This window comes from Bemisia tabaci, chromosome 1, assembly GCF_918797505.1.
Source record: "Bemisia tabaci chromosome 1, PGI_BMITA_v3".
NCBI lineage: Eukaryota > Metazoa > Arthropoda > Insecta > Hemiptera > Aleyrodidae > Bemisia > Bemisia tabaci.
This window is the reverse complement of record NC_092793.1, coordinates 89,111,805-89,137,104: the sequence shown is the minus strand read 5'-3', so window position 1 is coordinate 89,137,104 and position 25,300 is coordinate 89,111,805. Positions and strand designations below refer to the sequence as shown.

General features: G+C 38.8%; 1 protein-coding gene across 2 annotated transcripts in view; it reads right to left on the bottom strand.

The window, feature by feature from the left end:
* The window catches only part of LOC109035774 (Collagen type IV alpha 1), a 172,616-nt gene that overhangs the window by 12,738 nt on the left and 134,578 nt on the right, over positions 1 to 25,300 (bottom strand). For both annotated transcript variants that reach the window (XM_019049520.2, XM_072306422.1), the window contains exons 24-26: positions 9,156 to 9,278; positions 3,324 to 3,566; positions 2,091 to 2,306 (exon numbers count right to left, since the gene is read on the bottom strand). In XM_019049520.2, the coding sequence (XP_018905065.2) occupies positions 2,091 to 2,306; positions 3,324 to 3,566; positions 9,156 to 9,278 (582 nt within the window). The remainder of the gene's footprint in view (positions 1 to 2,090; positions 2,307 to 3,323; positions 3,567 to 9,155; positions 9,279 to 25,300) is intronic.

Here is a 25,300-nt window from a genome sequence, read left to right as displayed (position 1 = left end):
AGCCAAGGGGCTGCGCCCCCTGGACCTCCGATCACTCGCTACGCAAGTGACATTATCCGCGAGCGATTTTTCTCAGTGATTGGACATTTGATCACTAAGATGTATACATTTTGGAGACTCTGGAGGCAAAAATGATTTCGTCACAGAACCTTGTCGCCGGAGCGTGCCATCATTTGCACATGAATAGATGTGTGGAGATGAAGCGATGATGGGGATCGATCAATTTTTTAAAAACGCATTTGACTGGGACGTCATCCCATCGGGTAGCGGAAAAAGACAATCCATGGATCTCCTTCCGCGATTTGACTTGCTGAAGTAGGAAAAGTTCATCTTCACCTCTTAAGAAGATTATCGGTGGCGTAGGGGTCCAAACACTGCTCAACGAAAGCTTAGTTCGAGTTCCGAATCGCCGTGAGCCCAATCGTGTTTTTTTCTTATACCTACTTTCATCGCATATAAATTTCTCTGATGTTTTTGTTTTATTCTCTCTGATTGCATATTAGTAATCATATCCTCATTTCATGTCCTTTCCTTTCCTTTTTCCCTCTCTGTAGCATCTGTGTCCATTTACAATTATTATTTTTAAATAGCTTTCCCCTAGTATACAATTGATGCTTCAAACGGAATCAATTGTTTTAATGACATTTCTGGCTAAATCATGGGTTTTCCCAGGAAGGCAGCCTCTCGTCCCTCCCGGACTCTATTATTGCCAGATAAGTTGCTTTTTTAGCATTTTTCTCAATTCAAATCTATGTAAAATATTCACATTTATCGCACAATCTGGCAACCTCTCGAGTGAAATAGAAAAAGGTAGAATCGCTGAAAGTCTGAATCCTTCGAAGTTTATATTATTGATGATTAAACTTCTGTATAATGTGAGTAAAGTTTCTCTGTCACATCCCCATTGAGTATTTGCAAGATATTTAAGTATGTTCATTGCTTTTTTGCATTTGGCAACAAGATTTTCAATATGTTTAGCCCATGTTAGTTTTCGATCAAAAATAAGTCCTAAATATACAACAGATGCTTTAAGGGGTATCTTTTCTCCCATTAGAAAAATGGTTGGGGTGGATGGGTTATTTATTTTACGACTAAAAATCATTCCAATGGTCTTTTGTACAGAAAACCGGAAACCAGTTTGATTGGACCAACTTTGAAGTCTACTTACAGTTATTCTGAGTAGTTTTTTTGCTATTTTGATATTTTTAGATGAAATATAGATGCAAAAATCGTCCATTAAAAGGGAGGATTGTACAGATTTCGGATTGTATTCTAGTATTGAATTGATAGCGATTGCAAAAAGTGTACATCTTAGAACACTACCCTGGGGAATCCCATTCCAAAGTACAAAAACCTCCGAAAAAGCAGGTTCCCAATCTCACACGGCATATTCTTCGCTGTAAAAATTCACTAATCATAAGTGGAAGATGACCGCAAAAGCCCCATTTATGGAGCATCTAATGTTGTATCTCCATGTAGGGTCATATGCCTTCTCTAAATCAAAGAAAATGGCATATGTATCCAATTTTTTAAGAAATCCATTTTGAATAGTTGATTAAATTTTCAGTAGATGATCAATTGTTGATCTTCTTTTTCTTCCCCCCCCCCCCCGATTGAATGTTATTCCAACACTCTTTTTCATCGAGGGTCCATGTCAATCTTCTATTGACCATGCGCTCTTATAATTTACATAAGGTAGAGGTAAGAGAGTGCATGTATGTATGTATGTATGTATGTATGTATGTATGTATATGTATGTATGTGTGTATGTATGTATGTATGGTTGGTTGGTCGGTAAATACGTTCATCTGGCGCTTTTAACATCTGAGCCATTAACACCTCAGAGGGGAGATTAAAATTTCAAAGCTGTAATTTGTGCATTTTTCACAGTTTTCACATATTTTTTCCATCTATTGTATAAGTTTAGGAGATAGTGAATATAGGTAAACTTATTTTCCAGACAATTCTCGAAATTATAAAATGGCACCCTGTGGCACGAGTTATTGTCATTATTTCTTTACATTTTCAGGGCCAGTAATAGCTCATAATAACGTAACCACTAAAAAACATGATGTCTTAGGTAAAATTACCTCTATCGCCTTTTTCTCCTTGAGGTCCAGGCGGTGGAATTAGACCTGGTTCTCCTTTGTCTCCTTTGGATCCGGCAAATCCAGGTAGACCCGGAGTTCCTGGCACTCCTGCAAGTCCTTTATCTCCTACTGGGCCATCTAAGCCTGGGAGACCTGGTGTTCCAGGGAATCCACGATCTCCCTTAGTACCTGGTGGCCCGGGAAAACCAGGCTGACCTTCAAACAAATTTTGAAAAAAGAAACAGCTATAACAAAAATGAGCAATAGTAATGATTACCTGATTTATTGTAAATAATTGAAAAAGCACACAAGGTATCCTTTTCATAATATTTATGGTTCTTCGGCAATATGACGGATACGTAAGGAGATTACCTCATGGAAAAGCACAAGAAAGGTCAGTATTTTACTAAATTATATTTAGAACAAATAATTTCTCCCAAAATAAAAGAGTTAGATTTCAAACGCTACATTATTTTTCACGGAGATCATGTTTTGCTTTCCACGTCCAGCAAAGAATTTGTTTTTTTTCACGTGGACCAATTTTCGGTTGCCGTAATTTTCGTGGTTGGAGTTTTGACAAGAGAGAGTTATTCGGGCATTTAATTAGGCAATTCAACGTTCCACTAGCTCTTTTTCCTCGTGGGTTTCTACATTCTTCAATGATGAGACTGATTAGCCAATGATTGATAATATTCTTTGTTTGATCACTTCCGTGAATATACATTTTTCTTTCTGCAGGCCTGTTTCAAGGGCACTTGAAGCGCGTACTCTTGAAGGGCGCAAACCAATGGGCTTGAAAAAATCTCCATGTTTCTTTTGTTTATTTAATATTTTATAAAGGATTGCGTGTTATACTGATATTATTCAACACATTGAAGGTACGTAGTTATCCTGAACCATGCAACTTCTTTTTTTAAAGTAAAATTCTGACATGGAGTCCTCATGTAAAAGTTCGTTATGATACGTAATTGGTTTGTACATACAGGGGTACTCGTCTCCCTGCTGTCCTCCTCCGTACTCATTGAGTAGGACTGCACACTAAATTGGATTTTTGAGCGGGAGAAAATTCACTCTCGTGATGGTTGTGCCTATTAACATAAGTTCCTTTTCACAGGATTTTTTTCCACAATAAGGACGCATTTTCATCTGATATTTGGTCTTAGGTACTTATCTGATTGGTAAACTCAATCTCAAACATATTTTAAATGATTCAAAGGCATAACGAATACATACCAGGTGGTCCGATATCTCCTTTTTCTCCTGGTGCTCCATAAGGTGCTGGAAGACCTGGCTCTCCTTTTTGTCCGACCGGCCCCTGTAGTCCATCAAGTCCAGGTATTCCTGGTTGACCATCCGAACCATCCTTACCCGGTAAACCAGGAGGTCCTGGTTCACCAGTATCTCCAGGTAACCCTCGTAGACCTGGCAGGCCTTGCAGTCCAGGCATGCCTGGAAGACCTGGGAAACCAGGGTCACCTGAAAGTAATACAAATAAATATAATTAATTGTACCTACGTCTCATAACGTATATGTAATTATGTCTCATATATTTGAATAATCAAGGAATGAAGTTAACTCTGATTTAAAATCAGATGTCGCCAAAACCACCGTGATAAGATAGTTCATGGCGAATTTTAATCAGTAAACTCTGCAACGACATTAATCAAAAGACCCTCTATTCATGCAGTGATAAAAGGGAGTGCAGGATTTGGATTATTTCTCAACGTTTGAAACATGATTTAGGTAGGTATTGAACTTAATTATAGGTACGTAGGTATTGAGGAAAAAAACAACAACAAAGGACCTCGCACGCTCCTTTTGAGAATATGTGCCCTGTTCGATTTCCAATTTTTTATTTCCGTTGAACTTGTCCATTGACGCTGATCAAAAGTCATTAGGTATTGCGCCAACTTTTGACGAGGCATCGTTTTCACACAATCCACCGTTGGATTTTTTATATTTTCTTGAGCAGGTGAAGGCACCGCAGCGATCAAGAGTTGAGAAGATCTTTGTATTTTGAACATGATTGTGAAAATAGCGATACAAATAAATATTTTATTGAGATAATACATATTACATTTACTACACAATACCGTGGCTGTATTATCTAAATAAAATAAAATAAAATATCTCTGTATCTTTTTACTACCGGCTGCAAACAAGGGAAAAACAAGAAACCCTCAGCCTGTTTAGGTACCACTACAATGCAAAGCGGTATTCTTATCTCGGATTCCGCAAGCCTTTTTTTTTCACGGTTCAAATCAGTTCCTTTCCTCTTTTTCTCACTCTTTTCCTTACCTATCACCGGCTGGAGTTTTCCTTTTTAAATTGCGGCGCTGCCATCTTCTAATCAAGGAAATGTAGAAACTCCAACGGCAGATTTTCCGGTAACAATGTCTGATAGAAAGTTTGCGCAATGATGACTTTTGATCAGCATCCACAGACGAGTTTATAAAGCAATTAAAAAAATGAAAATCGAATAGTGCACACATTCCCATAAGGAGTGTGCGGGGTCCTTTGGACAATGAGTGTGTGCTAAATTTCAACGCGATGTATAAGGCCAAAAATATGCACCCAATCAATTATTTATATCAATGCCCATGTTTTCCAAATGAATAACTTTTCTCACCAGTTAATTATTTATTGCCTTATCGGCCTCTTCGAAGGCAAACTTCCGATGGAATTATTTCTAGATTAAACAAAATTGATGTTTCCAGGATCTTCAGACGCCTACGGTCCCTTTTTTTTTATTGAATATGTACTTACTCAGAGGTCCTCCAGATTTTAAAGTTTTTCCTAACTTTCCCATAGGTACTCGTGTTTTCCCCATTTTTTAAGAAAATTCCTGGACGTCTGAATAAGCAAACAAGTAGTCAAACAAATATCCCTAAGAATGACTGGGTTCTCAAGACAGAAATGCCTGAACCTAAAATATGTCAATATGGCAACTATGTACGCCTAGCCGCCCAGGCTCTGTGGAAGCGGCCCCTCAATATATATCGTAATGGCGTCCTCATAGTTTCTCGTTCTTCTCTTTCTGATCTCACAATAGGAGTTCAACCACATATTATCATGGTGTCAGGTGTGAACATCTTTGTCCAAAGTTTTTTTAACCATGTTTTAGTCTAATCGACATATCTTTTCTTCTCTCGCGGTCGCGATCCGGGTCAATCGCGTCGTGTCATCGTGTGTGGCCTTAAGGTCCTCGTGTAGTCGTGTTCAGTCATAGAATGTAGGTCTATTAAATCCATTTTAATCGTTTTATCCTTTGACTTTATAATCCGTACTGTCTGATTCCTACGAAGCAAAATTTTGTCCTATGATTCTGTACCGGCATCCTTTATCATATATCCTATAGTCATCAGTCCTTTGTCATTAACCTAAGTCCTAACCAAATGTCCAGATTCCAACCATCTTAAAAATGGATTTACGTCGTCTCGTTTTCGTTCGTCTTATTTCATCGTTTGTAACGTGACACACAAGCCAAATTTGGTGTTTTAAGTTAATCGTCAGCCTCAAATGTATCGTCAAGTGTCTCGATTTATCGACTCCAGTTCTGCGTCTCTTCTATCACCGTCATGAAGGCAAGTTAATCTACTTGTCAAACCATGTCAATCCGTCTTGTCTGTCCAGTCAAAGTCACAGTCTAGTATCAGTCTGCTAGTCTCCGTCATGTCGCTACGTCCAATCTAAGTCTGTCGAGTCCAAGTCCGTCACGTCAAGTCTATGGTCTAGTCCAGGTCCGTCACGTCAAGTCTATTGTCATGTGTCTAAATCTGTCACGTCAAGTCTATGGTCATGTCTAGTCCAAGTCCGTCACGTCAAGTCTATGTCCGTCTGTCAAGTAAGTCCGTCACGTCAAGTCTATGGTCTGTCAAGTCTAAGGTCATATCAACTTTAAGTCCGTTATGTCATGTCTAAATCCGTCAGATCAAGTCTAACTATCACGTCAAGTCTAAATCAGAATCAGTCACATCAAACTGATTGTGTCCAGTCTTAGTCACGCCAAGTCTCTCTGTCAGTTCAATCGTCACGCTGTCAGGTCAGTCAATGTAGACCTAACTACTCCTCAAAATTGTCTGTTAATCTTCAATATTGTCTAAGCTCAAAAATTTAACATCAAATCGTCAACATGTCTCAAGACGACAACACCAATCCTGCCTCAACGTCAACCTCTGAACTTATCAACTACAGAGCCAGTTTTGATGTTGCCTCATGTCCTCCAATGGTTTTTAAGGGAGATCTCTCCGCCAAATGGAAGACATGGAAAATCGATTTTGACTTGCTTATGCTCTCAGCGAACCTCACCCAGGAAGGCGACCCCAGAAGAAATGCACTTCGTTAGATGCATGGGTAAGCCAGCGCTAAACATTTTCAAATCCTTTGATGTTGATGTTAATACGGTCAAACATACCGAACTTGCAGCCTTGACGCTCATTTCTCACCTAAGGTCAATGTTACTGTTGAACGTCTAAACCTTTTCAGCAGGAAACAGAAACCAAATGAGTCGCTTGAAGATTTTTTAACGTCTCTAAGAAATCTCAGCATCAATTGCCAATTCGGCAACTTAAAAGGTTCGATCACCAAAGATTTGTTTATTGGTAATCTCAACATCGAAAATCAGAACATCAAAGAAGAACTTATCAAATCTGAAGAGTCGTCACTTGATAAGATCTTCGCCCTTGCTCAGAAACTTCAACTAGCTACGGAACGATCTGAAATTCTCAATAAACAAGTCAATGCTCTCGACCACTCACAACATCATCAACCCTCTAGAAGCCGATATCGTCGCCGATCATCATCATCATCACGTGATCGCTCACCATCACATTATCATCGTAGAAATTCTCCCAGTGATCGCTACTCACCTAGACGTCATCAACGCAGCAAACACGGCAGCCCGTATCCTTATCGATCACCACAACGAACATCTCATCGTCGCAGCAGCAGCCCATACGCATCGAGAAAAAGCTCATCACCTCATCAATCTCCATCTCGTGAATATTCTAAATGTGGCAACTCATATCATCGATTTAAGTGCCCAGCCATAGATGTAAAGTGTCGACGATGTAATCGTATTGGTCATTCCCAAAAAATGTGCATTGCTAGAGTTAATAGCATTCGATCATCTTCGCGTGAATGTGATAGTGATAATAATGATTCAGATATCATCTATGTTGGACAAGTGAGTAATGCTCTTAAAGCAAAGAAAGGGGTCATTAATATTTCTATCAATGGGCAACAAGTCCAAGCCAGAGTCGATACAGGTGTGGAAACTAATTTAATCTCTAAAAAATTATTTAACGAGTTAAACTTAAAAAACCGTGCGCTCTTACCACCACGAGTCCGAATCAACACCTTCACCAATCAACCAATAAATATCGTTGGTGAAACTAGATTAAATTTTGTGTTCAATGATATAAATTTTAATGACATTTTTCACGTGACGGAATTTTCATGTACACCCATCATTGTCCTTGCTCTTGCAGAGCAGCTAGGTTTAGTTAATATTGTCGATACAATCAATGAATCAACTTGTGATTCAACTCTCAAAGAATTTAAAAAAGGTTTTGATACCAAGAACAGCATTGGCTGTATTGGTAACAAAGAATTCATCTCCTCGAATTGTGAAAGGTTTAAAGTAAAATGTAACATTAGTCATGTATTAAAACCTAGTTGTCAATCAGAGAGTTCTGTAGGCAAACCTAAGCTAAGTCGTAGTTCGAAACGAAGGCAAGCTCGTAAATTAAGCAAAGAAAACGATAACACTCAAAATTTCCCAATAAGTAGTGTTAATCAGCCGAATTCAATTTACAATGTTGATCAATCCGAATCAAAATTTAATATTAGTCAACCAACACTAGAAAATGAAAGTGATTCATCCATTTCTAAATTTAAGTTGAATGATGCAAATACCAATTATTTAAGTGAAATTAATGCGCAATCGTCAACAATGATTGAAAATAACCAGGATTTATCAACAATATTTGATAATTCATTTAGTTGTGATAATCTCGAAAATCCATCGTCAACAAATTTCGAAAATTCTATTAGATCATGTAAAATATCATTATCACTTAATGACTTGCTGTCTCATTCATTAACTGATTCTAATCAACATGATACAGGAAATAAACCCACTGAAATTATGCTTGAGAAAATTGTCAGCCAAAATTTGCCAGAAGCTAATCATGGTAAACTTAACTCAGGAAACAGTCCTATCAAATCATCAATAAAAAACCAAAAAGAACAATCCTGGCCAGTATATCATAGTTGCTCGAAAACTGACTCATCAAGTCCAAATTGGCGTATCCGAAAAACAACTGTCAATCAATTTAAAGTATTTCCTTGTGAAAATTGTGGGCAAGAATATCATAAAATTAGATGTCCTGCCTTTAGCATTATCTGTTACAATTGTAATCAACCTAATCATTTTTCAGCATTTTGTAAAGTAAAATATTTCAAGCAGGTTATACTCAAATCAACTAATGTAAAGCATACTGATTTATTCTCTTCTCACAATATCAAGCACTTAAATCATCATAGAATCAATTACAGAGATTATATCGGGTCAAAATTCAAACATAAAATCCACAAATATTCCAACGAACCGTCCTGTTACGTATCCGCAGCGACCAAAGACCCTAATCCAAGGAACGTTTTTAATCAAATTCATGTCAGAAGCTTAATCAAAGAAACGGTAAAACAGGTCTTAAATTCAATTATTGCCTGTTAACTTAATAATCACTATTGTGTTCTTTTATCTGCATGCATACTGCCATGAGCCAGTTTATCAAGTTTCAAATCCAAAATCCAAATGTTTATCTTTTTGCAATTTTAACATTCATGCCATGTAGCAAAGACAAGAAACTCAGTCTTATTTCTAAAAAAAAAAAAAGGAACATGTCAATATGGCAACTATGTACGCCTAGCCGCCCAGGCTCTATGGAAGCGGCCCCCTCAATATATATCGTCATGGCGTCCTCATAGTTTCTCGTTCTTCTCTTCCTGATCTCACAATAGGAGTTCAACCACATATTATCAAAATAGAAAAAAAAACCAAACCTTTTTCTCCTGGAATTCCGGATATTCCTTCGCGTCCATGTTTTCCAATTAGGCCGGGGAGACCTTTCTCACCTTTGACTGTCAAACCAGGCAAACCAGGAGACCCAGGTGGACCATTTTCACCTAAAGTAATATAAATTCAAGAATGAAAATCTTATCACCTACCTAATCTCTCGACGTGGCGCAAGCATTCGATCGTGTCTGGCACGAGCGCCTTGTCGGTAAACTATATAAAATGCTCCCGTGTAATCATGTGGAACTCCTGGCCTCTTTCCTCACTGGCAGGCAGTTCCGAGTACGCTACGAAAATACCACCTCAAGTTTTAGGCCGATAGGAGCAGGAGTTCCACAGGGTTCCTGTCTTTCTCCTCTTTTCTACGCTCTCTTCACTACAGACATCCCACAGTCTGGGAGAGGGGGAAAGTTAGTAGGGTGAAAATAGCGACTTGAGAACAGTAAATTATCCAACAGCGTTGCATGATTGTGCAGAAAAATATGAATTAAATTACAGCGTTGTATAGGGATTATTGTTCAATATGGCAACGGTGTAAAAAGAAAGTATTGCATGTTGCCCCTTCAATATGCGGGTTATGCAATCGTGTATGAATGCCCCTTCATTTTTCGGGTTATGCAATGGTGTATTTTTCAAGATGGCGCAGCAGTGTTGCCGAACGGGGCACGTAAATAAATGATTTATTTATTGGTGAAATTTTGCAACATTGCATTTTACAGTGTTGCCAGATGGGGCAAGAAATTAGTTGATTTTTCCGTACAGTGTTGCCAGATTGTGCAAAAAATTCGGATTTTCGGACTTGTAAAATTTCTCGATTTCGAGAGACCGTATCTTACCATATGGGTCGGTATCAGATACTGAAGATTAGGGTCTGATTCGGTAAAATTGAAAATTTTTCGGAAAATCACCCTCGACCAATCCGATGCGGACCGATGCGATTCTTTTACACTATCGAAGATCGGAAAACTGTACAGACCGAATTTTGATACGAGTTTTGGTTTTCGAGATTTCGGACTTGTAAAATTTTCGGCTTCGGAAGACCGTATCTTACAGTATGGGCCTGGTATCTGATACTGGAGATTAGGGTCTGATTCGGTAATTGGATTTTCGGACTTGTAAAAATTTTCGATTTCGAAAGACCATATCCTACAGTATGGACCTGGTATCGGATACTGGGGAGTAGGGTCTGATTCGGGCAATTAAAAAATTTTCGGAAAATTACCCTCCTCCGATCCGTAGCGGACCGATGCGATTCTTTTACACTATCGAAGATCGGAAAACTGTACTGACCGAATTTTGATACGACTTTTAGTTTCCGAGATTTCGGACTTGTAAAATTTTCGGTTTCGAAAGGCCGTATCTTACAGTATGGGCCTGGTATCGGAAACTGGAGAATAGGGTCTGATTCGGGAATTGGATTTTCGGACTTGTAAAAATTTTCGATTTCGAAAGACCATATCCTATAGTATGGACCTGGTATCGGATACTGGAGAGTAGGGTCTGATTCCGGAAATTGGATTTTCGGACTTGTAAAAATTTTCGATTTCGAAAGACCATATCCTACAGTATGGACCTGGTATCGGATACTGGAGAGTAGGGTCTGATTCCGGAAATTGTATTTTCGGACTTGTAAAAATTTTCGATTTCGAAAGACCATATCCTACAGTATGGACCTGGTATCGGATACTGGAGAGTAGGGTCTGATTCGGGCAATTGGATTTTCGGACTTGTAAAATTTTTGGGATCAATAGACCATATCCTCCAGTATGGTATCGGTGACTGGAGAGGAGGGTCTGATTCGGGATATTAAAACATTATCTAAGTCCTACGCTGGAAAATATTTTTGGAAAATTCTCCTCCTCCGATCCATCCCAACCCGACACGATTCTTTTACACTATCGAAGATCGGAAAACCGTACGACCCGAATTTTGAGACGACTTTTAGTTTTTGAGAAAATCCAACTTTCACCTAAGTCGCATGCGTATCTTATATGTATATACGAGTTTTTACGCTTGCTCGAATAAATGGGTTGGTTGTTCACTCTTGACAGGTTGTATGTCCGATTGTAAAAACACATCTATGATATATACCTATCTTATGTGTATGCGCGGTTCTGTTCCTTACATTGTTTTCAGATTGTGTAAAATATTCGGATTTTCGGACTTGTAAAATTTTCGGGATCAATACACCATATCCTACAGTATGGGCCTGGTATCGGAGACTGGTGAGTAGGGTCTGATTCGGGAAATTAAAAAATTTTCGGAAAATTACCCTCCTCCGATGCGATTCTTTTACACTATGGAAGATCGGAAAACTGTACAGGCCAAATTTTGATACGACTTTTAGTTTTCGAGAAAATCCAACTTTCACCTAAGTCGCATGCGTATCTTATATGTATATACGAGTTTTTTATGCTTGTTTGAATAAATGGATTCTTGAGTTTTACTATTCACCGTTTGTATGTCTGATGTTATAAACACGTCTATGACACATACCTATCTTATGTGTATACACGGTTTTCTTCGTGGCCTTCGTAGACTGCGGTCCTCGCTCCGTCCAGAGTTCAAAATTCATCGTGAAATAGTTGTGTGTTCATGGATCGCACAACGATGTAACGACTGGCTATTAGTTTCTACGGATCAAGGGTATCAGAAAAACTTAAAAATTGCGGGCAGCCCCCCTCGCGAACCGGATTGTTTAGGAAACTTCAGCACAAGCCTACGGGTCCTCACTCTATACGTCCCGAAATCAATGTTCAACGTGAAATATCCGTTGGTTCATGGGTCGCAGAATAATCTGAGGACTCTAATTCACTTGTATGGATCAAGGGTTTCAGAAAAAAAACTTGAAATTTCATTGCGGGCAACCCCCCTCGCGAACGGTATGTTTAGGAAACTTCAGCACAAGCCTGCGGGTCCTCACTCTATACATCCCGAAATCAATGTTCAACGTGAAATATCCGTTGGTTCATGGGTCGCAGAATAATCTGAGGACTCTAATTCACTTGTATGGATCAAGGGTGTCAGAAAAACTTAAAATTTCATTGCGGGTTCTTACCCAGCGGTCGTGATGCTTTAACTCCGTTTCCGTGCTGCGGTCCTCGATGGATGCGTCACGAGATGATCAATATTCAACGTGAAATATCTGTTGGTTTGTGGATCGCAGGATAATCTTATGAATCTTATTCAGTTGTATGGAGTAAGCGGTACACTCGATGACTTCGATTATTTACCACAACTTTATATGAGAATGTCCATGGTTGATGATTTCGATACTATACCACAGATAGAAACGTAACATATCAATAATCGATGGTATTTGCTTAATATGTCGAAAACGGTACGTCCTAGACGATTTTTGACGAGATCAATCCGCTACATTTCGATTATAAATTCAATGAGAGCACCAGGAAGCCTCCAAAAGAGTTAGGAAGCCCAAAATCAATCAATCAATAATTATCTTATTGGAATCCACCGTATTGCTTTCAGGGACGTGTCGTAACCCGCGATCTAACATTTAAGGTAGGGTAAAAGATCGATATTCAGGTCCAAATTACTTCACACTCGATTATTTTACCATAGTTTTAAATATAGTACCTATTTAGTGAGAGTATAGATAAATGTGAAACTCCGAGAATCCATCAGGCCTTCACCGATGCCTCCGCGAATAAAGTCAGGGCCAGAAATACAACCAACCTATGAATTTCAATTACACAGAACAATTTACTAATACAATTGTTACGAACCATCGTTTATCAAGCACGTATTTGACTTAGTTTTTGCATAAATTTACTCATTTACTGTGGAAGAACGCTCATTTATACACATTCTGAGCCATATTGGTTAGAATTGGAATCTACAGACTGGCAGTGAAATTTTGGGCGTTAGAAGTTGGTTAGAAGGGTGCGGCTGCACTTTTGGGTCCAAAACCCTCCATGAAAGCGATCTGTCCATACTCTCGCTATAAAGGTACTCTAGTTTTAAATGGACGGAGTTAAACAGAAAGGAACCAAGCCACATCGGGATCGAACCGAGAAAAAGAGGTTTAAAGTTTGACTCCTGCATAAGACTCAATGTAAAAGATAAACTTCAAGTTCGATTTCTGCAAAATTTGTTCCAACAAAAACTTTGAATTTTTGGCGATAGATAGTAGAGCAGTGGTTGAGTTCAAAATCACTCATAACTCAATTTTTTCCAAAATGTGGGTTGGTTCCTTTCTGCTTAACTCAGTCCAAATAGGAATACATCAATATTCAATTATTTCGATTCATTACCATAGTTTTTTTAATAGGAAAACAGCGATGGTCAATTATTCCGATTCTTCACCGTAACATCAAATGGAAAAATCTAATCAGTTGATGATTGCGAATATTTACCGTGATGGACCACCAGACGAGTTTCTTAACCAAAATTTCACGTAAACCATGATGCGCACACCGAAAATTACCGAAATATGATTCTTGAGATTTAAATTCAAACTACCCGCTCATGAAAGCTCGCAATGCTCCGCGTGATTCACATCACACGCTAAACGTTATCACGATAGTTTCTGCGATATAAAAATCTTGACACTTTGGATCAGCTATAGCAAATTGTTTACAGTTTGAACAGCACATGATGGGAAATGAATACTTGTTGCTCGATTGAGAAGCTTGCTGAAAGCGTTGTAGTGCTCGATTTGAATGTCGTAGAGCTTTGAGCAGTTCAAATTCCCCGTAACCAATATGTGAAATGAAAACGTTAATATCTTCGTTAGGAGTTGGTTTCAGTAATTTAGTTGCGTGAATCGTGTTCTCCGTGAAGCTCTGGTTAAGAAACACGTATCAGAATGCTTAAATTCGCACCTCATCTAGTGGTCCATTTTAAATGGGAATGTAACAATACTCGATGATTTCGATTACTTACCACAACTTCACATGAGAATGTTAATGGTCGATGATTTCGATAGAAATAAAGGTAAAAATATCAATAATCGATGGTTTTTGCTCGGTATCTCGGAAACGGTGCGTCTTAGACGAATTTTAACGGCAACACATCCGCTACTTTTCAAATATGATTGCAATGAGACCACCGGAAGCCTCCAAAAAATTTATCAAACCTAAAAGATGTTGAATTTCATTGCGGGAACCCCCAGTTGCGAAGAACGGTATTGAAAAAGCTCCAGTAGGTACATTGCTTTACGGTCCCCGTCAAAATCAGAACTGAGAACTCAAGAGGGAACTGATGCATTTGATTGTGAGTCAAAATCAGAACTTCATAAAGAACTTGAGATAAAGGATACCACAGAAGCGGATCATAACTCTAGTAAAGATAAAAAGGGTGATGCGAAGATCCATGTAGAGATGGATAAAAACCATGTTTTGAAGCCCCAAAATCATGAGAATGATTTTTTTCTTCTTTCTTTAGGATTTTATGACTTATGATTCACTCCACTAGGCTTTCAAGAAGCTTGATTTTCATACGAGAAGCCAAGAGATTGAATGGTGTGATGACTATGAGAAATCAAAAATGCTCATTTTGGACGCGAATCCAGGCAAAGTGTCGAGTTCCATAAACTCGTGTTGAGCGCTGTGGAGATAATTAGAGGATTTTATGACCTATGAATCACTCCACTAAGCTTCCAAGAAGTTTAATTTTCATATGAGAATCCGAGAGATTGAATGGTATGATCAGTATTAGAAATGAAATGTGCTCATTTTGGACGCGAATCCACGAAAAGTGTCGAGTTCCATAAACTCGTGTTGAGCGGTGTGGAGATAATTAGAGGATTTTGTGACTTATGATTCACTCCACTAGGCTTCCAAGAAGTTTAATTTTCATACGAGAAGCAACGAGATTGAATGGTGTGATGACTATGAGAAATCAAAAATGCTCATTTTGAACGCGAATCGGCAGGTTAAGTGTCGAGTTGTAAAAAGACTCATAAAAGGTCCTGACTACTTGCACAGCATGGTGAACATAATGATATGCACAAGGCAGCTGATTTGTGCGCTGCAATAAGTATTTTATGCAAATATACAAGCAAGAATATTAAGATCTTGTGGCAGTACTTGAAAAGGGTGTTACGATACCTATAAGGCTCAAGGAATTTGAAATTGACCTATACAAAGAAACTAATATTTACTGATATCTTGAGTGGTCACTGTGATTCTGATTGGGCAACAGATGAAAACGATAGAAAGAGCACGACAGGCTTCTTATTTCAATTATTTGAAAACTGTACCATTTGTTGGAATACCAAAAGCAAAACTCTGTGGCTACCTCATCCACTGAATCAGAGTATATGGCGCTTTTTGAAGCTGTCAGGGAAGCTCTTTGATTGAAATCGTTTCTGAGTAGTATTAATATGACTGCAATAACTCCCATTTTAATTTATGAAGACAACACCGGTTGCATAAGTATTGCAAAGAATCCAAGTAGTCACAAAAGATCAAAACACATGCATGTAAAGTATCATTTTTCTAGAGAACAGGTAGAAAAAGGGCTAAAAAATGTGAAATATGTTCCAACAGGTGATCACCTACCCGATTTACTGACCAAACCGTTATCCACCATAAAATTCAAGAAATTAAGACCAGGGCTGGATCTTCAAAATTAGCAAAATTAGAAATTAGCAAGTCAAAATGCAAGTGGACTCGTCAAAAAATCCAAGTGGACTCGTCAAAATAAGTCTCCTTTGAATATATCCTTCAGCGCTCTCTAAGTGTTTTCTTTGCTCTCCTCTATCGAGTTGAAACGTAAGCTAAGGAAACAGACAAAAGTCGCAGGGAAGATCAAAACACATAGATGTAAAGTATCATTTTCTAGAGAACAGGTAGAAAAAGTGCTAATAAATGTGAAATATGTTCCAACAGGTGATCAGCTAGCCGATTTACTGACCAAACCGTTATCCACCATAAAATTCAAGAAATTAAGACCAGAGCTGGGTCTTCAAAATTAGTAAAATTAGAAATTAGCAAGTCAAAATTCAAGTGGACTCGTCAAAATAACTGACGTATTCACCTGATAGAGCGTTGTAAAGTTTCCCTGGTCAGTTTCTTATATAATCGTTGTACCGCGAGGAATATATTCATGATATCCAGGGTGCAATCCATTTGAGGACTGTGCTTTTGTCTCAGGGTCGTAGCCGTAGACTCATTTGAAGTAAAATTTAATGAATCTTCACCCTCGGTTATTTTACGAAAAAATAAAAGGAAACGCGAGCATGACACTTGACACGCATATTTTGATCAGTTATCTTTCTAATATCCGATTGAAAGCTATCGAAGTTCAATTGTAATATAGAGGAGGATAAAGTCCAGGCCATTATCTGTATTAAAATCTGAATCAATAAAAAATTTTCGATATTTTCCGGACAGACCTCTTTTCAGTATCGTTTTGAGTAGAAAAGTTTCATTGCGGGTAGCCCGAACGGGAGTGGAAGATGAACCGACAATAAATTCCTAAGTTGGGACACTGTATTTTTCTTTTAGATTTGATTTACTTCAATAGTAGGGTAAGTTATAGGAAATATAGTTTGATTTTTTTTAAATAAAAACGAACAAATGAATTTTACACAGTTATTATCCATATTGAAAACGTCCGCCTCTTAGAAAACGCAAACACGTTTCGAAAACGCAAACACGTTTAGAAAACGCAAACACGTTTCGAAAACGCAAACACGTTTCGAAAACGCAAACACGTTTAGAAAACGCAAACACGTTTCGAAAACGCAAACACGTTTAGAAAACGCAAACACGTTTCGAAAACGCAAACACGTTTAGAAAACGCAAACACGTTTCGAAAACGCAAACACGTTTCGAAAACGCAAACACGTTTCGAAAACGCAAACACGTTTCGAAAACGCAAACACGTTTCGAAAACGCAAACACGTTTCGAAAACGCAAACACGTTTAGAAAACGCAAACACGTTTGGAAAACGTCCTTGTCTAAAAAACATCCGCGTTTCAAAAACGTCCACTAAGATTCCAGGAATGCGAAAAGAGTTGCTGAACAGGTTTGTCCGCTTCCTTTTCCAGACACGTTGTTACTCCATCTCAAACTCAGCTCCAGAGACACTTCCGCTGCGGTTGGGTTACATGTATTCACAGAAAGATTTTACCAAGTCTTTTGGGAATTGCATACATAAGTCGGTTCATCTTCCACTCCCGTTCGGGCTACCCGCAATGAAACTTTTCTACTCAAAACGATACTGAAAAGAGGTCTGTCCGGAAAATATCGAAAATTTTTTATTGATTCAGATTTTAATACAGATAATGGCCTGGACTTTATCCTCCTCTATATTACAATTGAACTTCGATAGCTTTCAATCGGATATTAGAAAGATAACTGATCAAAATATGCGTGTCAAGTGTCATGCTCGCGTTTCCTTTTATTTTTTCGTAAAATAACCGAGGGTGAAGATTCATTAAATTTTACTTCAAATGAGTCTACGGCTACGACCCTGAGACAAAAGCACAGTCCTCAAATGGATTGCACCCTGGATATCATGAATATATTCCTCGCGGTACAACGATTATATAAGAAACTGACCAGGGAAACTTTACAACGCTCTATCAGGTGAATACGTCAGTTATTTTGACGAGTCCACTTGAATTTTGACTTGCTAATTTCTAATTTTACTAATTTTGAAGACCCAGCTCTGGTCTTAATTTCTTGAATTTTATGGTGGATAACGGTTTGGTCAGTAAATCGGCTAGCTGATCACCTGTTGGAACATATTTCACATTTATTAGCACTTTTTCTACCTGTTCTCTAGAAAATGATACTTTACATCTATGTGTTTTGATCTTCCCTGCGACTTTTGTCTGTTTCATTAGCTTACATTTCAACTCGATAGAGGAGAGCAAAGAAAACACTTAGAGAGCGCTGAAGGATATATTCAAAGGAGACTTATTTTGACGAGTCCACTTGGATTTTTTGACGAGTCCACTTGCATTTTGACTTGCTAATTTCTAATTTTGCTAATTTTGAAGATCCAGCCCTGGTCTTAATTTCTTGAATTTTATGGTGGATAACGGTTTGGTCAGTAAATCGGGTAGGTGATCACCTGTTGGAACATATTTCACATTTTTTAGCCCTTTTTCTACCTGTTCTCTAGAAAAATGATACTTTACATGCATGTGTTTTGATCTTTTGTGACTACTTGGATTCTTTGCAATACTTATGCAACCGGTGTTGTCTTCATAAATTAAAATGGGAGTTATTGCAGTCATATTAATACTACTCAGAAACGATTTCAATCAAAGAGCTTCCCTGACAGCTTCAAAAAGCGCCATATACTCTGATTCAGTGGATGAGGTAGCCACAGAGTTTTGCTTTTGGTATTCCAACAAATGGTACAGTTTTCAAATAATTGAAATAAGAAGCCTGTCGTGCTCTTTCTATCGTTTTCATCTGTTGCCCAATCAGAATCACAGTGACCACTCAAGATATCAGTAAATATTAGTTTCTTTGTATAGGTCAATTTCAAATTCCTTGAGCCTTATAGGTATCGTAACACCCTTTTCAAGTACTGCCACAAGATCTTAATATTCTTGCTTGTATATTTGCATAAAATACTTATTGCAGCGCACAAATCAGCTGCCTTGTGCATATCATTATGTTCACCATGCTGTGCAAGTAGTCAGGACCTTTTATGAGTCTTTTTACAACTCGACACTTAACCTGCCGATTCGCGTTCAAAATGAGCATTTTTGATTTCTCATAGTCATCACACCATTCAATCTCGTTGCTTCTCGTATGAAAATTAAACTTCTTGGAAGCCTAGTGGAGTGAATCATAAGTCACAAAATCCTCTAATTATCTCCACACCGCTCAACACGAGTTTATGGAACTCGACACTTTTCGTGGATTCGCGTCCAAAATGAGCACATTTCATTTCTAATACTGATCATACCATTCAATCTCTCGGATTCTCATATGAAAATTAAACTTCTTGGAAGCTTAGTGGAGTGATTCATAGGTCATAAAATCCTCTAATTATCTCCACAGCGCTCAACACGAGTTTATGGAACTCGACACTTTGCCTGGATTCGCGTCCAAAATGAGCATTTTTGATTTCTCATAGTCATCACACCATTCAATCTCTTGGCTTCTCGTATGAAAATCAAGCTTCTTGAAAGCCTAGTGGAGTGAATCATAAGTCATAAAATCCTAAAGAAAGAAGAAAAAAATCATTCTCATGATTTTGGGGCTTCAAAACATGGTTTTTATCCATCTCTACATGGATCTTCGCATCACCCTTTTTATCTTTACTAGAGTTATGATCCGCTTCTGTGGTATCCTTTATCTCAAGTTCTTTATGAAGTTCTGATTTTGACTCACAATCAAATGCATCAGTTCCCTCTTGAGTTCTCAGTTCTGATTTTGACGGGGACCGTAAAGCAATGTACCTACTGGAGCTTTTTCAATACCGTTCTTCGCAACTGGGGGTTCCCGCAATGAAATTCAACATCTTTTAGGTTTGATAAATTTTTTGGAGGCTTCCGGTGGTCTCATTGCAATCATATTTGAAAAGTAGCGGATGTGTTGCCGTTAAAATTCGTCTAAGACGCACCGTTTCCGAGATACCGAGCAAAAACCATCGATTATTGATATTTTTACCTTTATTTCTATCGAAATCATCGACCATTAACATTCTCATGTGAAGTTGTGGTAAGTAATCGAAATCATCGAGTATTGTTACATTCCCATTTAAAATGGACCACTAGATGAGGTGCGAATTTAAGCATTCTGATACGTGTTTCTTAACCAGAGCTTCACGGAGAACACGATTCACGCAACTAAATTACTGAAACCAACTCCTAACGAAGATATTAACGTTTTCATTTCACATATTGGTTACGGGGAATTTGAACTGCTCAAAGCTCTACGACATTCAAATCGAGCACTACAACGCTTTCAGCAAGCTTCTCAATCGAGCAACAAGTATTCATTTCCCATCATGTGCTGTTCAAACTGTAAACAATTTGCTATAGCTGATCCAAAGTGTCAAGATTTTTATATCGCAGAAACTATCGTGATAACGTTTAGCGTGTGATGTGAATCACGCGGAGCATTGCGAGCTTTCATGAGCGGGTAGTTTGAATTTAAATCTCAAGAATCATATTTCGGTAATTTTCGGTGTGCGCATCATGGTTTACGTGAAATTTTGGTTAAGAAACTCGTCTGGTGGTCCATCACGGTAAATATTCGCAATCATCAACTGATTAGATTTTTCCATTTGATGTTACGGTGAAGAATCGGAATAATTGACCATCGCTGTTTTCCTATTAAAAAAACTATGGTAATGAATCGAAATAATTGAATATTGATGTATTCCTATTTGGACTGAGTTAAGCAGAAAGGAACCAACCCACATTTTGGAAAAAATTGAGTTATGAGTGATTTTGAACTCAACCACTGCTCTACTATCTATCGCCAAAAATTCAAAGTTTTTGTTGGAACAAATTTTGCAGAAATCGAACTTGAAGTTTATCTTTTACATTGAGTCTTATGCAGGAGTCAAACTTTAAACCTCTTTTTCTCGGTTCGATCCCGATGTGGCTTGGTTCCTTTCTGTTTAACTCCGTCCATTTAAAACTAGAGTACCTTTATAGCGAGAGTATGGACAGATCGCTTTCATGGAGGGTTTTGGACCCAAAAGTGCAGCCGCACCCTTCTAACCAACTTCTAACGCCCAAAATTTCACTGCCAGTCTGTAGATTCCAATTCTAACCAATATGGCTCAGAATGTGTATAAATGAGCGTTCTTCCACAGTAAATGAGTAAATTTATGCAAAAACTAAGTCAAATACGTGCTTGATAAACGATGGTTCGTAACAATTGTATTAGTAAATTGTTCTGTGTAATTGAAATTCATAGGTTGGTTGTATTTCTGGCCCTGACTTTATTCGCGGAGGCATCGGTGAAGGCCTGATGGATTCTCGGAGTTTCACATTTATCTATACTCTCACTAAATAGGTACTATATTTAAAACTATGGTAAAATAATCGAGTGTGAAGTAATTTGGACCTGAATATCGATCTTTTACCCTACCTTAAATGTTAGATCGCGGGTTACGACACGTCCCTGAAAGCAATACGGTGGATTCCAATAAGATAATTATTGATTGATTGATTTTGGGCTTCCTAACTCTTTTGGAGGCTTCCTGGTGCTCTCATTGAATTTATAATCGAAATGTAGCGGATTGATCTCGTCAAAAATCGTCTAGGACGTACCGTTTTCGACATATTAAGCAAATACCATCGATTATTGATATGTTACGTTTCTATCTGTGGTATAGTATCGAAATCATCAACCATGGACATTCTCATATAAAGTTGTGGTAAATAATCGAAGTCATCGAGTGTACCGCTTACTCCATACAACTGAATAAGATTCATAAGATTATCCACGAACCAACAGATATTTCACGTTGAATATTGATCATCTCGTGACGCATCCATCGAGGACCGCAGCACGGAAACGGAGTTAAAGCATCACGACCGCTGGGTGAGAACCCGCAATGAAATTTTAAGTTTTTCTGACACCCTTGATCCGTACAAGTGAATTAGAGTCCTCAGATTATTCTGCGACCCATGAACCAACGGATATTTCACGTTGAACATTGATTTCGGGATGTATAGAGTGAGGACCCGTAGGCTTGTGCTGAAGTTTCCTAAACATACCGTTCGCGAGGGGGCTGCCCGCAATTTTTAAGTTTTTTCTGAAACCCTTGATCCATACAAGTGAATTAGAGTCCTCAGATTATTCTGCGACCCATGAACCAACGGATATTTCACGTTGAACATTGATTTCGGGATGTATAGAGTGAGGACCCGTAGGCTTGTGCTGAAGTTTCCTAAACATACCGCTTCGCGAGGGGGGCTGCCCGCAATTTTCAAGTTTTTCTGAAACCCTTTATCCATACAAGTGAATTAGAGTCCTCAGATGATTCTGCGACCCATGAACCAACGGATATTTCACGTTGAACATTGATTTCGGGATGTATAGAGTGAGGACCCGTAGGCTTGTGCTGAAGTTTCCTAAACAATCCGGTTCGCGAGGGGGGCTGCCCGCAATTTTTAAGTTTTTTCTGATACCCTTGATCCGTAGAAACTAAGAGCCAGTCGTCACATCGTTGTGCGATCCATGAACATACAACTATTTCACGATGAATTTTGAACTCTGGACGGAGCGAGGACCGCAGTCTACGAAGGCCACGAAGAAAACCGCGTATACACATAAGATAGGTATGTGTCATAGACGTGTTTATGACATCAGACATACAAACGGTGAATAGTAAAACTCAAGAATCCATTTATTCAAACAAGCATAAAAAACTCGTATATACATATAAGATACGCATGCGACTTAGGTGAAAGTTGGATTTTTTCGAAAACTAAAAGTCGTATCAAAATTCGGTCTGTACAGTTTTCCGATCTTCCATAGTGTAAAAGAATCGGATCGGAGGAGGGTAATTTTCCGAAAATTTTTTAATTTCCCGAATCAGACCCTACTCTCCAGTATCCGATACCAGACCCATACTGAAGGATATGGTGTATTGATCCCGAAAATTTTACAAGTCCGAAAATCCGAATATTTTACACAATCTGAAAACAATGTAAGGAACAGAACCGCGCATACACATAAGATAGGTATATATCATAGATGTGTTTTTACAATCGGACATACAACCTGTCAAGAGCGAAACTACCAACCCATTTATTCGAGCAAGCGTAAAAACTCGTATATACATATAAGATACGCATGCGACTTAGGTGAAAGTTGGATTTTCTCAAAAACTAAAAGTCGTCTCAAAATTCGGGTCGTACGGTTTTCCGATCTTCGATAGTGTAAAAGAATCGTGTCGGGTTGGGATGGATCGGAGGAGGAGAATTTTCCGAAAATATTTTCCAGCGTAGGACTTAGATAATGTTTTAATATCCCGAATCAGACCCTCCTCTCCAGTCACCGATACCAGTCCCATCCTGGAGGCTATGTTCTAATGATTCCGAAAATTTTACAGGTTTTCGATCCATCAAACTGAAATTGCAATATACAATCCCAGTTGCTTATTCCAAAACACAAGGTTCGGATACAAATCTCCAAGCGCACACTCGCCAGTCTCCGATACCAGACCCATACTGGAGGATATGGTCTATTGATCCAAAAAATTTACAAGTCCGAAAATCCAATTTCCGGAATCAGACCCTACTCTCCAGTATCCGATACCAGGTCCCATACTGTAGGATATGGTCTTTCGAAATCGAAAATTTTTACAAGTCCGAAAATCCAATTTCCGAATCAGACCCTACTCTCCAGTATCCGATACCAGGTCCATACTGTAGGATATGGTCTTTCGAAATCGAAAATTTTTACAAGTCCGAAAATCCAATTTCCGGAATCAGACCCTACTCTCCAGTATCCGATACCAGGTCCATACTGTAGGATATGGTCTTTCGAAATCGAAATTTTTACAAGTCCGAAAATCCAATTTCCGGAATCAGACCCTACTCTCCAGTATCCGATACCAGGTCCATACTGTAGGATATGGTCTATCGTGGATCCGTCAAAATTTTACAAGTCCGAAAATCCAATTACCGAATCAGACCCTAATCTCCAGTCTCCGATACCAGGCCCACACTGTAAGATACGGTCTTTCGAAACCGAAAAATTTTACAAGTCCGAAATCTCGAAAACCAAAACTCGTATCGAAATTCGGTCAGTACAGTTTTCCGATCTTCAATAGCGTAAAAGAATCGCATCGGTCCGCGCCGGATCGGACGAGGGTGATTTTCCGAAAAATTTTCAATTTTACCGAATCAGACCCTAATCTACAGTATCTGATACCGACCCATATGGTAAGATACGGTCTCTCGAAACCGAAAAATTTTACAAGTCCGAAAATCCGAATTTTTTGCACAATCTGGCAACACTGTACGGAAAAATCAACTAATTTCTTGCCCCATCTGGCAACACTGTAAAATGCAATGTTGCAAAATTTCACCAATAAATAAATCATTTATTTACGTGCCCCGTTCGGCAACACTGCTGCGCCATCTTGAAAAATACACCATTGCATAACCCGAAAAATGAAGGGGCATTCATACACGATTGCATAACCCGCATATTGAAGGGGCAACATGCAATACTTTCTTTTACAGCGTTGCCATATTGAACAATAATCCCTATACAACGCTGTAATTTAATTCATATTTTTCTGCACAATCATGCAACGCTGTTGGATAATTTACTGTTCTCAAGTCGCTATTTTCACCCTACTAAAGTTGGGTGTTTATGCCGATGACACTCTCGTGATGGCTTCGTCCAGGAGCTACAGGGAGGCACGTCATATAGCTCAAACTCATTTAAACAAAATTCATAAATGGACGAAAAAGGACAAAACAAAATTGAACGCTACTAAGTCGGTGGAAGTAGTTTTCACAAACCAACCTTTTACTCATCTCCCCTTATTTTTAGGAGAGGACAGAATCCCGCAAGACACAGTCGCTCGTTATTTATGCCTCCACCTGGATTCCAGGCTCAGATGGGTGTCCACATTAAAAAAAAGGTGGCGCAATTACGCCTCAAATTCTTAAACATGCAGTGGCTCGTGGGCCGCAAATCCAGGCTATCCCTTCACCTCAAATTGCTCCTCTACAAATCAATGTTGAGGCCGGTTTGGAGTTATGGTTGTCAGTTGTGGGGCTGTGCAGCCAGGTCAAATCTAGACAAGATAGAGATTATGCAAATGAAGATCTTACGGAGTATTGTTAAAGCACGATGGTATGAGAGGAACGCAGATATTCGCGCTGACCTCAACATTGATTCAGTGGAGGAGTACATTACGAAAATGTACACTGCATATGAGACGCGGCTGCACCGGCACCCCAACCCTGAAGCGCTAGCGCTCCTGCGGGCCGATTATTGAAATTTAAACCAGCCCGACAAGACATCAAATTGCGATATATTGCACGGTTAAGATAGGGCTGTGTCTTGTCGTAAGAGGCGACATAGAGTCGATGACATTTCAATAATCGCCCCGCTGGATCGGGACCGGTGTATCCGCAGGCTAAAGCGTCGTAAACCCCGCGCGCTTGAAATTCAGGGGTTCTCCAAATTCTTCCCATAATTTAGCATACGTGCC